Source organism: Actinia tenebrosa, unplaced genomic scaffold (genome assembly GCF_029948245.1).
Source record: "Actinia tenebrosa isolate PJP-AT-01 unplaced genomic scaffold, QUT_ActTen_1.0 PGA_scaffold2__45_contigs__length_23673736, whole genome shotgun sequence".
Lineage (NCBI taxonomy): Eukaryota > Metazoa > Cnidaria > Anthozoa > Actiniaria > Actiniidae > Actinia > Actinia tenebrosa.
Genome location: NW_028292579.1, coordinates 20573020 through 20587766, shown reverse-complemented (window position 1 = coordinate 20587766; position 14747 = coordinate 20573020). Strand labels below are relative to the sequence as shown.

At 36.1% G+C, this 14747-nt stretch overlaps 2 protein-coding genes across 2 annotated transcripts in view; one reads left to right on the top strand and one right to left on the bottom strand.

The window, feature by feature from the left end:
• Positions 1 to 53: 53 nt before the first annotated feature.
• LOC148909552 (uncharacterized) lies at positions 54 to 6162 on the bottom strand. The gene is made up of 9 exons (XM_089034290.1): positions 6060 to 6162; positions 5887 to 5943; positions 5747 to 5771; positions 4778 to 4818; positions 3927 to 3946; positions 1491 to 1671; positions 1196 to 1264; positions 855 to 874; positions 54 to 673 (listed from the first exon to the last, which is right to left on the bottom strand). The coding sequence occupies exons 1-9, from the start codon at positions 6099 to 6101 to the stop codon at positions 448 to 450; spliced, it is 681 nt and encodes a 226-aa protein (XP_088890416.1). The 5' UTR covers positions 6102 to 6162; the 3' UTR covers positions 54 to 447.
• Positions 6163 to 7556: 1394 nt separating this feature from the next.
• LOC116296442 (protein broad-minded) overlaps positions 7557 to 14747 on the top strand; it is a 30255-nt gene continuing 23064 nt past the window's right edge. The window contains exons 1-11 of the mRNA XM_089033844.1: positions 7557 to 7896; positions 8107 to 8250; positions 9340 to 9397; positions 10061 to 10198; positions 10303 to 10377; positions 10768 to 10893; positions 11900 to 11978; positions 12452 to 12555; positions 12661 to 12722; positions 13062 to 13212; positions 13717 to 13773. Of these exons, the coding sequence (XP_088889970.1) occupies positions 7742 to 7896; positions 8107 to 8250; positions 9340 to 9397; positions 10061 to 10198; positions 10303 to 10377; positions 10768 to 10893; positions 11900 to 11978; positions 12452 to 12555; positions 12661 to 12722; positions 13062 to 13212; positions 13717 to 13773 (1149 nt within the window). The 5' untranslated portion in view covers positions 7557 to 7741. The remainder of the gene's footprint in view (positions 7897 to 8106; positions 8251 to 9339; positions 9398 to 10060; positions 10199 to 10302; positions 10378 to 10767; positions 10894 to 11899; positions 11979 to 12451; positions 12556 to 12660; positions 12723 to 13061; positions 13213 to 13716; positions 13774 to 14747) is intronic.

The following is a 14747-nucleotide window of genomic DNA, read 5'->3' as shown; positions in this document are numbered from 1 at the left end:
GGTCTTTTCTGAGTTTAATAAACAGGATATATAGATTCTTGCACACAAACATATTTTCTGATCATGTGTAAAATGGTGTTGTTTGCATAGCTTCATGCTACGCGTAGACCCAAATGTATCATGTTTATTGATCTCAGAAAAGGTCTATGGCATACATGTAGTTCTTTTCAAAGACGAACTGAAATCTCGGTAAAAAACTAGCATTTAAAGTAAATAAAGCAAAAACATAACATTATATTGCCAGCTAATTTTGAAACATCTATAGTCCAGCTCGTTATCTCAAACCCTGGATAACTCTCAAACTTTCTGTTATCTTGAGTTTGAGACAGCTTCCAGTGAGTTTGCATCAGTGCAACACTACTAACAATTATTCTCTTAGTCGATATCTTGAGTCCCTGTTGATCTGAATCTTTCCCCTGGCCCCAAAAACTTTGAGATCACAGGACTCTACTGCACAGCCCTCAAAAAAATGCCATATGTGATGCTCAAGTTAAAATCTCTGTTATTTTGACCTACCAAGGGCTCATCATCACTATCATCACTAACAGCTGGTTTCTTTACTACTGGTTTGTCACTCTTCTCCTTTTTTATTGCAGAGTTCTTGACTGCTGTTGGCTTGTTTGATGGCGTTATGGGATTCTTGCCCTCAGTTTTTACTTTTGCTTTTGGTGTCCTATGAAATAACAAGTAATCAAAGATAAAAAATACAGTAACTATCCCAGATAAATATGAAAAGCATTTAATATAATTATTATCAGATATTATAAATAAATTAATAATAATAATAAATTTATCTATATAGTGCTAATTCACTAATTGTTCTAAGCACTAATATTTAGAAAGAGATTTCTTACTTTTGTTGGACACGCCTGGCCTAAAATTGCAAAGATAAACAAGCATTAGTAAGACTCAACTTATTTAAGCAAAAGAAATTCACGAAAAGTATGATGCTGCACATGATAGTTATATAAACTATGCACATTTATACATAGAGTGGTCTTTGTACAAGTGGGAATTATTTGGTACTGACTTACAGTATGTTCATGGTAGCATGACATTGAAATGTCTTCCCAATTATATTCCAATGATTCATCTAATCCCAGTACAGTTGTAGGTACAGTAAGGTATTACTATGTATTTGCCCTACTGTTTCCTACTCAAGGAAAACAGCTCTATTTGTTAATAAAGTACTTACCAGAGGAATGTCATCATCGTCATCACTTTCTTGTGAAGAAGCTTTGGGCTTGGGTGTATCAGATTTGACCTAAGAAAGAAAGAAGAAGAAAAGATATTGTAAACAAAGAAAAAAAACCATAGTATATAAAGATATGACTGGATAAAAAAAACACAAAGAAATGACGAAAAAAACAAAGAACATAAATGAAATATATTAAGAATGTAAATTGTTTGTCATTCCACTCTTTCTTGGTATTTTATCCAAGCTGCATTTTACACTGTATTTTATTACAATCAAAAAGCCTATCACTTACAGGAGAGCTTTTTGGTTCTGGTTTAACAGTAGCTTTCTTGGTGGGAGAAAGTGGTTTGTGAGGTTTGGCAACAGCATGGTTCTTTAAAGGTGAGACAGCTTCTTTCTTGATGATCAACTTGACTGGGGGGTGACTACTAGATGACTTAGTTGGAGAGACTTTAGGGCTGTTAAGTGGGCTTCTAGAAAATAAGATATTGAAAACTTGTTAAAATTAGACCTTTGATTTTATCTATAACCTGAAACAACCTTTGGGCTGATCAAGTAAGGACAGCGCTAACTCAAAGATCCAATCAGAATTTGTGTTAGGTTTTATAGAGGGAGGATACTCAGACAAATACCCTTTAACCCTTTTTTAAATTTTTTATTGTGTTAGGTTTCATAGAGGGAGGATACTCAAAGAAATACATTTAATCAAGGGAGAAACCTAACAAACTCTCCTATCATAGGAAGACCTAAAGTCTATTCACATGTAATATGCAGGGTCTAGGGAACAAACTTAATTCCCCAAAGGTAAATTACTGCCACCCTTCATTCTTATATTAAACACTGCAGAGATACAGTGAGGCTAGTAATTATGGGCACACATACATTTTATTAGCTAAAATGAGAATAATGAAAAAAGAAATAGAAAAAAAAACATTATGGAGAAGTAAAAAATTTTTTAAAAAGTAGCTAATGTTTGTCTATGATGATTGAAAAAAACTGTTTAAAAAAACACTTGAGAAGTGTAGAAAATCACTTGTCTGCACCTTTTTTTCCCTACTTATCTTTGGATCTCCATTGACTATATCAAAGTAAATACATGAAGTATTTATTCTATCTGATAAACCCTTTTTATATATTGTAACCTTTTTAAAAATATTATCACCTAAGTGCTGCCATAGAAAAAGTCATTTTAAATAAACCTCTTGATTGGTTAAAGAGGTACAGTACATATCTGCAGCAGAAGTAAATTATACATGTATTTCCCAAAATAACAGAGCACTCTAGCTTCAGTACGAGTATATTGCTTTATGTAGACCCTGTTAGATTTTTTACTGAAGCCAAACCAGAATGCACCTTGTTTGTTAGACAGAAAAAGATTTTCAGTCATAACCATGTTTCATTGTGTGACTGGCAAATATCTTCTGCAGTTAAAAAAAGGAAACCAAAGCAAGCTACCAATACCAAGAGGTTTATGAATATCATAACAAAAAACTTAAAGGAACTAGAAACTAATCTCGTAGAATCCTATATTGTTATCAGCTGTTATAGAAAATTCGATTTTTTATAAATATGTGCAGTATGACAAATCATAATTTCATATTATGCTAGAAATTAGACAAATTTGAAGGGAAGAGATATTTCATTTTATTATAAACCATGCAACTGTTTCCCAATTTTAGTTAAGAATATATCATTTATCATTATTTGGTGTTGAAGCTACTTTTATCATTCCCATTATTTAAGAACTTGTAGTCAAACTAGTTTACTTGGTAGTTTTATTTTGTTGCTTTACCACGACTTTACTAGTTAATGTGAAAAGACCTTGGCCTTGGGTTTGTTAATTCTAAATGCACTGAGTGGATTCCCAGTGTTTTTTTATTTCTAAGGCCATAGCAGAGGTATAAACATAAGGAAAATATTTTTGTGTGGTGGTGGGAGGTTGGGAGGAATTATAATACTTGGAGGTGTAAGCAAAACGTTTTAGTGGGGGAGGGGACAGCCTACAGTGCTTTGTGGGATGTTTAACCTTGTTTTTTAGTCTGAGAATTCTAAATACACTGAGTAGTTTCCAAGTGTGCTTTTGTCTATAAGGCCATAGCAAAGGCGTAAAGCAAAATATTTTTGTGGGGGTGGGGGTGGGGATGGATCATGGTATAGAGGTGTAATCAAAACTTTTTATTTGGGAGGGGAGGGCTTACAGTCTATACCTTGGCTTTGAGTCTGAGGATTCCCAGTGCACTGAGTGGATTCTAAGTGTGTTTTCATTCATTCATGTCATAGTGGAGGTGTATGCAAAATCTTTTTACAGCAGGAGGGGAGGGCTTACAGTGTTTTGTGATATGGCTGACCTAGGCTTTGAGTCTGATAATATTCTAAGTGCATTCCCAGCCTTTAAATGGGTTTAATAATGGTATGGAGGTGGGGGTTTGGCCGTTTTTATTTCCACTAATCCCTAAAACTAATGCTTTCATGTTCCTTCTTATAAATAATGTACATAACTGATATTAGAGCTACACTTTATTGCCTTCAAACGATATTGCTTCATTAGGGTCAGTTTCTATACATTTATTGATTTTATTGTATTGACCCAAATGCCTAGACTTGAAACAATAAAATTATTCGAAGGCAATAGAGTGTAACTCTAATAACTGCTATTTTCTCTCATCAATTAATTATTTTCTTCACTGATTCTCAGAGAAGGTGAATAAAACAAATCAAAAAAACTTACTTGACTGAACTCTTGGCAATCTGAGATGGATGATAAATCAATTTATGTGGAAAAAAAATTGTAAAAATATGTATATGTTAAAAGAGGTAATATTGGCAAGCAGCAAATAACCACACATATTACTATAAAGTGCTGTTCCTTTATCTTATTCCTAATAATTTGCTGTTTCCCATAATTATTACCTCTCGATACCTGTGGTTCCCTTTATTACCAAACTGTGTGGTTCTAGAAAATATCCCTACTCCACCATAGAGAGAATCAGAAATTCCCAGGGGATGGGGGGTCAGAGGAAAAAAAATCTTATGGAGCATCCTCGGGAACCCAGGGGTAAAATTCTGTTGCTCCTTCTTGCTCCCAGAAAAAATAGCTCTGAGCACGAAGTCTTATAGAGCTTGTTCCTGAGGTCTGAATTAATCTCGTTCCTGATTGGTCGACCCACTGGAGTAAACCAATAAGCATCAAGTATATTGTAAACATGACATTAATTTGAATTTGGCCTTCCAGAACAAGCTCTAACGGACTTGTGCCCAGGGGTATTTTTTCTGGGAGTGAGAAAGAAGCAACTGGACTTTACCCCTGGGTTCCTGAGGAAGTCCATGGAGGGGTATGGAAATTTTATGGAACCACACGTTAGCCACATTATAGTCAACTCTCAAAGGAGATAAAACATTTGAATAAGGAAATGAATTTGATAAGTTAAATTCTGAGGTATAGGGTATCAAGGAGGAGAATTTGAAAGATCAGCAAAAAATTAAACCCCCATCAGGTCCATCTCATTGGAATAATCCACCTTTTTGATTTCATACTACAAAAAAGACCTCAAAAATTATTTTAAAGACAACAAAGTTTACCACATCATTTGATCCAACTTTGAGCTTTTTTCTTTCAGGCCCTGAAAATTAAAAATGATTAGATAATTAAATTCTGAAAGCATACAAAAACGAACAAGATGCGCAATTAATTCTAATTGTTTTTTTAATGCGAGGACAGAGGCCAGGATTTAATTGTTAACACTATGTTATCTCAAGTATGCAGGAAAGAAATACAGTTTACAGTACAACGGTATAGAATAAGACCTGGTTTGTTATAGAGTTGAAACAGTCAATAGTTCAATTGTTTTAGATGAGTTATATAAGTATTGAAAGTATCTGATTTCATTTCGAAACACTTATTATTAATGAATCTAGTTACCCAAGTGATTTCAACAAGATTGTAGTACTCGTTTCGATTCTAAAATGCGATAGCATTCAAGACATGCAACTACAAGAAAAAATAATTGACACAACACTTGAAAGGCTTCTGGGGGTATTTCGATTATCTTCGAGAATAATAAACCCCTTTGGGTACCAGAAACAGAATTAAATGAAAGAAACAGATGACTGTTATCATACGATTGTGGAACGCCAAGATAAAATGTGCTCTAACATACTCGACTTTAAACCACAGCGTGCAATAATACAGTGTCATAACTGTTCTTTCTCGTTTAATTCTATGGAATTACACTTAGATGTCTATTCAAGTTGAAGCTACCTGCCTGGACTTCGAATTCCATGATCGCATGAATGAGAGTAGAAAGAAAGTTATTTAGGATAAAAATGTCCATGTGCTTGATAGACAAGGGATCTTTTCAACTGTAATGTTTACTAGCTTCAAAGCTGATAGCTAAATTAAAATTGCTAATGATTACACTAAACGTCTAGCCCCCTAGTATAAATTAAATCCGTAAGGTTAATATTTGAGAGAAGTTTAAAATCGCTACGTGTTTCGGTGACCGATTGTGATATGTTGTCCAACCTTTCACACAACAAAGCACACATTACCTGGAGACTTGATTTGCTTATCGCCCTAGAAAAAAAATCCAGTATTTTCATTTAGCTGAAGATTTTCATGAAGATTCACTAAAGTTAACGATATATAGAGAGAAATCCAAAATCCGTAGGGCTTAAGAGTGTCCACATACCATAAGCCGGCTATCTTCTCCGTTAGCTGGCCTTCCGTTCTCGGCTTTTCTCTTCAACTACAACGACAAGACGCAGTTCAATGGCAAGGAAAATTCCAAAAAGATACGATAAAACCACCAAAAAATCCCCCACAAGTTCACGAGCTTGAGAAAATATTCTGTGACTTTTTTACCTCGTGGTCGTTGTTTGCCAGCAATGTAGATTCACCGTTCATATTTCTTGAAAAATGAAGCGAAATTTTTCTAAGTGTCGACTTCGTTCAAAGAGCGACGACCAAGGACAAAGGAAGGAAAATTCCAAGTCCCAACTTTTGACAACTGCGCATGCGTGCTCTACCACGTGACGTTATTGAACGCCGGGGCTGGTGGGAAGTTTTGACTTTTACTTCCGGTTTCAGACCAGTTTCCGGTGTGTACTGAGACCGCTATTACAAGGGACCTTTCATCACTTGTATTCCAAAAGTGGAATGAAAAAGTATCACTTATAGTAAGAACATATGTTGCCTTTATAGCAATGGAATGTATTGATGGTTCTATATTAATTAAACAAACTCGGAGTTTTCTGTGTCCTCCAGCTCCATTTGACATTTTTCATCACCCCACTACCCTCCGCCATTTACGACAAAAACCTTAGCCCTCCCCCCTCTTAAGAGAAAATAAACAGTCCTTTTTAAAATGATAAAACCTTAACCTTAGACTTGTCTCAAGTTCATCACTCTCGTCCGCGTCTCTTGTCTCCCGCCTTCCAGCTAAGCGGGGCGAGGCGGACTCATAAAGTCTATAAAGAAAGTGGGCGTAACAAAGGTTGCCACTCAAGGACTTCTTAATTTTCCTTTCGAGTTTCGAATTTAAACTGCCGTATGAATGCTAAAATGTCTCGAGTGGGCGGACGAAGTTTCCCTATGTAGGAAAAAGAGGCAGAGGGATATCCCCTGTTTATGAACTATGATATTTTTTACTTTCCCATGGCTAAATGTAAGGAAAAGCTTTTCATAACAGAATTTATTCATCGACTTTAAATTTTTCCACGCAAAAGAAAAAGAATAAACAGAATATAACGTTGAAATTGGGTTGCTTGTAGTTTGAAAACAAACGAAACATAAAATCATTCGTCTACCCCAAGCTCCCCCCCCCAAAAAAAATTGAAAGCATTTACTTATTTCTGCATTTAGATTAATAATGGACTATTAAAACATCAGAAAGTTTAAAAAACTGGATATTTCGATGTTTCAGTCATAGTTTAAAGTGCACATGAACCCTTTGACAATACATTCAGTACCGGTTCTGCATAAAGTAAATAGTTGATTGGTAAAATATTTCTTGATTTGAGTGACGCGTCTCTAAGTTAGGAAGGTTTATACTTCCAATATGTTAATGATGATGACGTCAGGTAAGGTATTTGAGTGTTTTTGTTGTAACTAGTAATACTTAATGCTGGTCATTTTGAAAATAAAAATTTTAAATAGCTTTCATGTAAACCATGAGTAAAATAATGATGCTTTTTAAATACTGTATCTATGAACCAGTTCGATTTTGTATATTTAATTAAGCCTTAATAGACGTCACACTTATTAGCATATTGAAAGTATAAATCTTCATAATTTAGAAACGCATCACTCAAATCAAGAAATATTTTACCATTCAACTATTTACTTCATGTATGATCAGTATTGAAAGTATTGTCGAAGGGTTCATTTGCACTTTAACTTTGTTTGCACTTTGGGACAAAGAGCGCGCCTGGAAACGAATGTTGCTCTTGCCAACCAAAATGGCGGACAAAACAAGATGATGAGGTCTTAGTTTCGTCTTAGTCGATAAATATGACCCAGCCTTGAGCTGCAATAAGTACCTTAACATGGAAAATACAATCGACGAGAGGCAGGAGAGTTTTGTCGCCAGCTTGGACCAATTTTTCACCAGTATTGAGCCTGTCATAAAGGAAGCAAGTTCGATAGAAGCAGCTGAAGATATCTTAACGAATCTGGAAACAACGGACGAAAACTTTCACAGGTTTGTTGTTTTGTAAGAAATGGAGCAAAACTTCATAAAAAAAGATAACATATACATGGTTTGCTGAAGAAAATATTCATTTAGGAATACTAGGATGGGGGAACTTTGTCCTTAAAGTATTTGAATTTTGTTGTTGTGAACTGTGACATTTCAAGCGTTGCATCGTAGCTCATAAAAACATGTTGAGTATACTTTTTCATTTTCTTCAAGGTATGATTTTGTTCGGACTCTACGCAGCCGAATCGACGAAGTACTTGGACCGCTGATTGACATGAAGCTCGAGAGCTTGTCAGGGGAAAGTGACAGTAACTCACTGTTATCACAAATAGCTGACGAGATACAATCATCTCAAGAGTATGTATTTATTATTGGGCTATCGCATTAATTTTTCGTACCCCTCCGTTGAGGACCTTGCAATTCTTCAGGGTTCGGGGATGCTTTTGTGCTGGAATTCTTCGGGAGCCAGGGTCGTTTTTGTGTCCTTTTGTGTGTGTGTGTGGTGCTGGGTTGAGGACCCCAATTTGACATGTGCTCTTCAGGGGTAAGTCATGAACAGCAGGGAATTTCACAGGGATCTTCATGTCTCCAGGAATTTTTTAGGGAGTTCTCAAAAACGTAGGTCCTCGCGCAAGGGGGTGGGGGGGGGGGAGGGGTACAAAAAAATAAATGAAATAGTCCATTATCTGTTTAATATTGCACTTTCAGGCAAATGGTAAAAAAAAACAGTTCCCTGCTAGAGGAACCTATTTTCCTTTGGTTTTAATAGAGGGGGAAAATAGAATGAGCCAATGTAGGACATTGTATTTGTCACACATGCGTGGGGTAACTTAGCAACGCTGTCAAGATCTCATCCACATGATTTTGACAGCCAATACGCGATTTTGACAGCTGCTACATGTATATCAAATTACTTTTGCTTATACATGTATTATGTTTATCTGGTATTATTATTTTATTTATTATTTATTTAAAAACTGGCTTTGTTTGTCCATGATTGTGGACAGTGGTAGCAAAAGAAACACTTCTTCATCGGCAGAATGTCAACCCTCCCTGCCTAAAGAAGGGAGAGAAAGAGAAAATATGCTTTGCCCCCTCCCTCCCCTCTCCCCCTTTCATTAGGATGTGTTAAACAGATTGCGGGTAGTATCATGGTATACAGGAATTGTCAGGGGGATTCAAATTCTGATATGCAAATTCATTCGGCTAGTAGTCGTGTCCTACGGGAGCATATGTTATGTTATAATAAATATTTTTGGGCATACAATAATGAAGCATCGTTTTAAATATGACAAAAATTGGAAAGGATTCAAGGGAATATAGCTATACACCATATTCTAATTTCATTTGAAAGTGCTGTGCTTTGTTTTGAGCTGCAATGTGTACAGTTTTTATATTAAAACAATAAATTGGGATTTTGAATATCCATACTTTGTCATTTCATAGCTTCATAAGTTTACAGCAGTCTGTACTAGGAGATACTAAAGAGGCTGTGAATTTCCTGGTAAGATTGATTGATCTGCAGTTATATCATTGAATGGTATTTTGATTCATTGACTAGGGATATTATATTGGGACAGACAGGAATTGGCTAAAATGTTTATGTAAACATTTAGCATGAATTTAAATTCCATCTCATAAATTATTGATTTGTTCTTATTTGACCAATGACAATGATGATTCAGGGAATGCATTATTACATAAATAATGCATATTGTATATTATAAGATAGGGATAAAAAATGTATTTTTATGATATTTCAATGTTTCCCAGGGGTGGTTTGACTTGTCTCAACAAGTGTTTCCTAAATTTTATAGGCACCAGCAATGCTTGGGACCCAATTTAAGGACTGTTAATTTTTTACCATGGAGGGTTGGCAGTGTTTTTTTTAAATTAGGTTTTTTAAAAACAAATCATGTTCAAGAGATGGAAACATTAAAAAAATTCTGATTTGCACAGCACATTTACACTAAACAAAATGGAAAAAAAGGGAGGAGTCATTTATTTTGCAAATGGAGAGGGGTCATATTTCCAGTATGGAGTTAAAGCAAGAGGATCCCACGGCCCCCCCTTATTAGTCCCTTAGATAGTTGGTGTGAGTTAACACAATCCCTGTGATTATCAAAATATGCTACATGTATTTTAGTTTTTAAGTTATTTTCTTTAGATACAAAAGTATTCCAATCCACTGCAAAGAGGAGCTAGTGACTTTGATTTCAGTGAATACAAAGCAAGGCAACAAAACCCTAAGAATTCCTATGACCTTAGTGATGAGGAATCATCATTATCTTCATCTATTGATCAAGTAAGCTTTGCTGTGCATTTTGCACCATGATAATGTACTTGCCGGATTTTAAAAAGAAAATTATAGTGAGTGCAGATAAGTGAAACTTGTCCTCTTTTCCCCAGGTTGGCTACATGTTTATGTCTCAAGAAAAGTCTGGTAAAATTGCAGAGAACCTTCATCCATTACAGCCTGTTCATGTAAGTAATGCACATTAAAGTACCTGCTTAGGTTCACTTCGCCTCCTCCACAGTTTGTAAACCCTCTTGGGTTTCTTTTCTTTCAAGATGGGTTTCCTGTGGTTAAAAGGAGGAAATCTAGGTGCTAGTCCCAATTGGTTAATGCTCAGCCAATGAACAAAGCCCAGTATATGTATTTAAAATAGAGGTGCTGCGCTGAGAAGGCTAAGGTCCACTTACCAATACCAGGATCGATTCCTGTACACTCCCTTTTACGAATTTGCAATAGTCTTAGTATTAGAAAAAATAGCTTGATGACCCATAATTTTATGTCTTGCCTATTCCTTGTTGAAAAGCATTTTATGTGCAACTGACTGGACTGTTTTTAATTGAATTTGCATGCATTTCCAGGTCAGAAGTGAAGCCCTTAGTGCTCTAGCTCAAGTACCCCAATCTGATGTCATAACAAGTGAACACTGGGTGGCCATTAGGAAAGGACTGTTAGCAGCCTTGGCTGATGAAGATGAACACCTTTCAGTAAGTGCAGTGACCGCCAGATTCCGGAAATTATTAATTTATTCCAGCAATATATATTCTGAAGCTTTTCACACGTAGCAGAAAAAGTAGAGTACACTCTAAGTAATAGATCTCTTTACCTTGGGTGTAATGTTTTACCATTTCAGACCACGTGTCATTCCCTAGAGTATCATTTCTTTGTTTAACAGTGGGAAATGTGAATGCCTAAATATGTTTTGCCATTTCAGACAACATGTCATTCCCTAGAGTATCATTTCTTTGTTTACATTGGGAAATGAGGATGCCTAAATAGGTTTTGCCATTTCAGACAACATGCCATTCCCTAGAGTATCATTTCTTTGTTTAACTGTTGTGCATGTAAAGACATGAATATGGATACAACTAAAACCAAAGAATCATATTCTCAAAATATGAAACATGGTCTGAAATGGGAAGACGTTATGCCCTTGATTAAAAAGAGCTCTGCTCAGTGTGTAGTAAGAAACCTGAGTGCATATAATTTTTGCTGTGAGCCATGAGGTGACATTTACTAAGTAATTATACAGCTTCTCATTAATCCCATATAGGTAGCTGTCCAATTATTTTCTTAGTTGGACAGGTCTTGTTGATATGGCATTAATTAGGCAGCTATATAATTAATAGGTAATGGGATTTCATGCTTACCAATCAAGAAATAATTAGACTTGAAAAACTTCTCTGACTGCCAAATAGGACTCAGCCTACGGCCTCATCCAATTTTGAAAGTCCTCAGAATTTTTCTCCTCCAATTATTTCCTAATTGGACAGCATGGAGTCCTATTACATATACTAATTCTGATAATATTATTCAGGGGCAGATACAGGGGGTGGGTTTGGTGGATTTCCACCCCCCTCTTTTAAAGAGGTCATCATAACAAATTCGAATTTCTACTCTGATGGAGAATAAAAAAAGCTTGAAATATTTTTTGATTGGATTATCCTGTATAAGCCCCTGTTATTATAAGCTAATAAAACATTTTCCTTAAAGGAAAAAAGCCTCAAGTTTCATGCCCGGTTGTTTCTGTCTTCAACCTCTCATGCAACAAGAGAAATCTATACCTGTCTAGGTTAGTGTTTGTGTATTATATCCATGTGGAATGCCATAAGCTTTATCATTCCCAATTTGGATTGTTCATTTAATAGACCAGTTTTGAGTTCCAAATTAGCTCAGTGTTCCTTGATTACAAACTCATTTACACAGGTTAGCCTTGTATCAGTGCTAATATAATGCACAACTTCAACCACACAAACACTTTGAAACTTGACTGGAACATGTGAATATTCTGCACAAAATTGAGGCTAACCCTGTGTAAATGAGTCGGTAACCAAGAAACACAGTGGTAATTTGGAACTCAAATGGTATATTATCTTCATGCCCCCAGCTTGATCACATACAGTAACTGTAAACAGTGCAACCCCCAAACTGGTATTGGTAGTGCATTGGTAAATTATCATTAGGTACACTAGATGATCAACCAACTAATCACTGTTAAATGCTTATTCCTTCATACATTGTGTCATATATTGGTATTTGTTTCAGCTGAACATCTTTGGCTGCACTTCAGTAGTAAGACAGACAGTATGGGTAGACTAGAAGATGGACTTGATGTACTGACCAAGAGCAATGCTAGACTTATTAGAAGAGTAAGTATGACCTAAAAATCTTGCTTGGGGTTGTACATGACGTAAAGACTGAAGAAAACTATTTATTGAATACCAATTGTTACCCAAGTACTTTTTTCTGTTTAGTTTCGCTTGTTGAATGAATTCCAACATGAAGTTCCCTCTTACTGGATAAGATACTCAGAAAGGTATTTAGAGAATATTAAGGGTAGCTATTCATTTGTTCATCCATCCCTCCCTCCCTCCCTCCTATCCTTTCATTCATCCATCCATCCCATTTATCCATCCAACCATGTATCAATCAATCCGTCTATTCATCTATCCATCCATCCGTCTATTCATCTATCCATCCATCTTTCTGTCTGTCTGTCTATCCCTCTGTCCATTCATCCCATTCATCCATCTATCCTTCAAATTATTTATACCATATTTGTTGACGCATTAGAATGTCCTGTGAGATTTCTAACATAACATTCTTAACATCAAATCAAATTACTAAAAGATTCATGATTGCTTTCCCCCATCAGGTTTCTTGAAGAGATTCTTGAGAGTACCTTTACCCTGATAGATGCAAGTAGTATTGTCCATGTGTCTGACTCACCAGATGTCCAGTATATAACACCCTTGTACTACATAGCACTTATGGATCCTATGGCCAACTGGTTTAAAAAATGGATGGTAAGAATAATAAATGGTGGAATATAAATATTTTAATTTATCTTTTGGGTAATCAAAGTCAAGGCATGCACCTCAAAGATTGAAAGGCAATTAAGTAGGTTAAATGTAATTTTTTAAATGTAATTAATTTTATGAAGATTTATTTTACAAAGATCAAAGGGCAAAATTTATTTTGAAGAAGATTAATGGGAATTAAGCAAGATAAATGTAGTTGATTTTGATATTTTATTTATTTATTTTTAATGTAGTATACCTTATTTGCTATACTCCAAGCTACCTTTCTGAGCTCTTTCAGTATACACGTGAGGTTCATACTCTTACTAACCCTTTAGGCACTCCATACTAGTAGGATAATTCTGTACCGGTGCAAGGCACGAGAAGGAAGTTAATAAGGATTTCCCAATTTAATTCTCTTCATTTATACAGTAACGTTTCAAAATCATTCCCAAGTAAAGCTAGGGAAATAATAATGTTTTTTAATCATACTTCAACATCTTGTTTTAGCATGGTAACTACAGCAGGACTGAGGTTGTGAAACAGCTTAAAGAACACACAAACCTGGTGAGAAGGACAGATTTTATAGTTCCATTTTCTTATTCAGTGATTTACTCCCTTATCCATCCATCCATCCACCTGACTGTGTGTCTACCTATACATCCATCCATACATCCACCTGACTGTGTGTCTACCTATACATCCATCCATTTCTTCCACACTTCCATACTTCATTTTTTCCGTTCATCAATGTCTATCTTTTCATTCATCTATCCTTCTGTTTGTCCATCTTTCAATCCATCCATTTATCCATCAATCCATCAATCCATACTTCCGTCCTTTAATTTTTTCATCTGTCCATCAACGTCTGTCCTTCCATCCATCTGTACTTTTGTTCCTCAATCCATCCATCTATGCGTCAGTTCATCCATCCATACTTCCATATTATTCTATCCAGTCACATGTGCTCTCATCCATCCCACAACCCATCAACCCACCCATCAATTGCTCTTTCCCTTTGTTAAATTCTTCATTCATAAATCAATGTGCTTTTGCACCCAACCCATCTATCCACCCATTCTCTCATCCTTCCATTCATTCGTCCATGTGCCTGTGCACCCAACCTATCTATCCACCCATTCTCTCATCCTTCCATTCATTCGTCCATGTGCCTGTGCACCCAACCTATCTATCCACCCATTCTCTCATTCTTTCATTCATTCGTCCATGTGCCTGTGCACCCAACCTATCTATCCACCCATTCTCTCATCCTTCCATTCATTTGTCCATGTGCCTGTGCACCCAACCGATCGATCCACCCATTCTCTCATTCTTCCATTCATTTGTCCATGTGCCTGTGCACCCAACCTATCTATCCACCCATTCTCTCATCCTTCCATTCATTTGTCCATGTGCCTGTGCACCCAACCTATCTATCCACCCATTCTCTCATTCTTCCATTCATTCGTCCATGTGCCTGTGCACCCAACCGATCGATCCACCCATTCTCTCATCCTTCCAATCATCAATTTTTCTTCCTA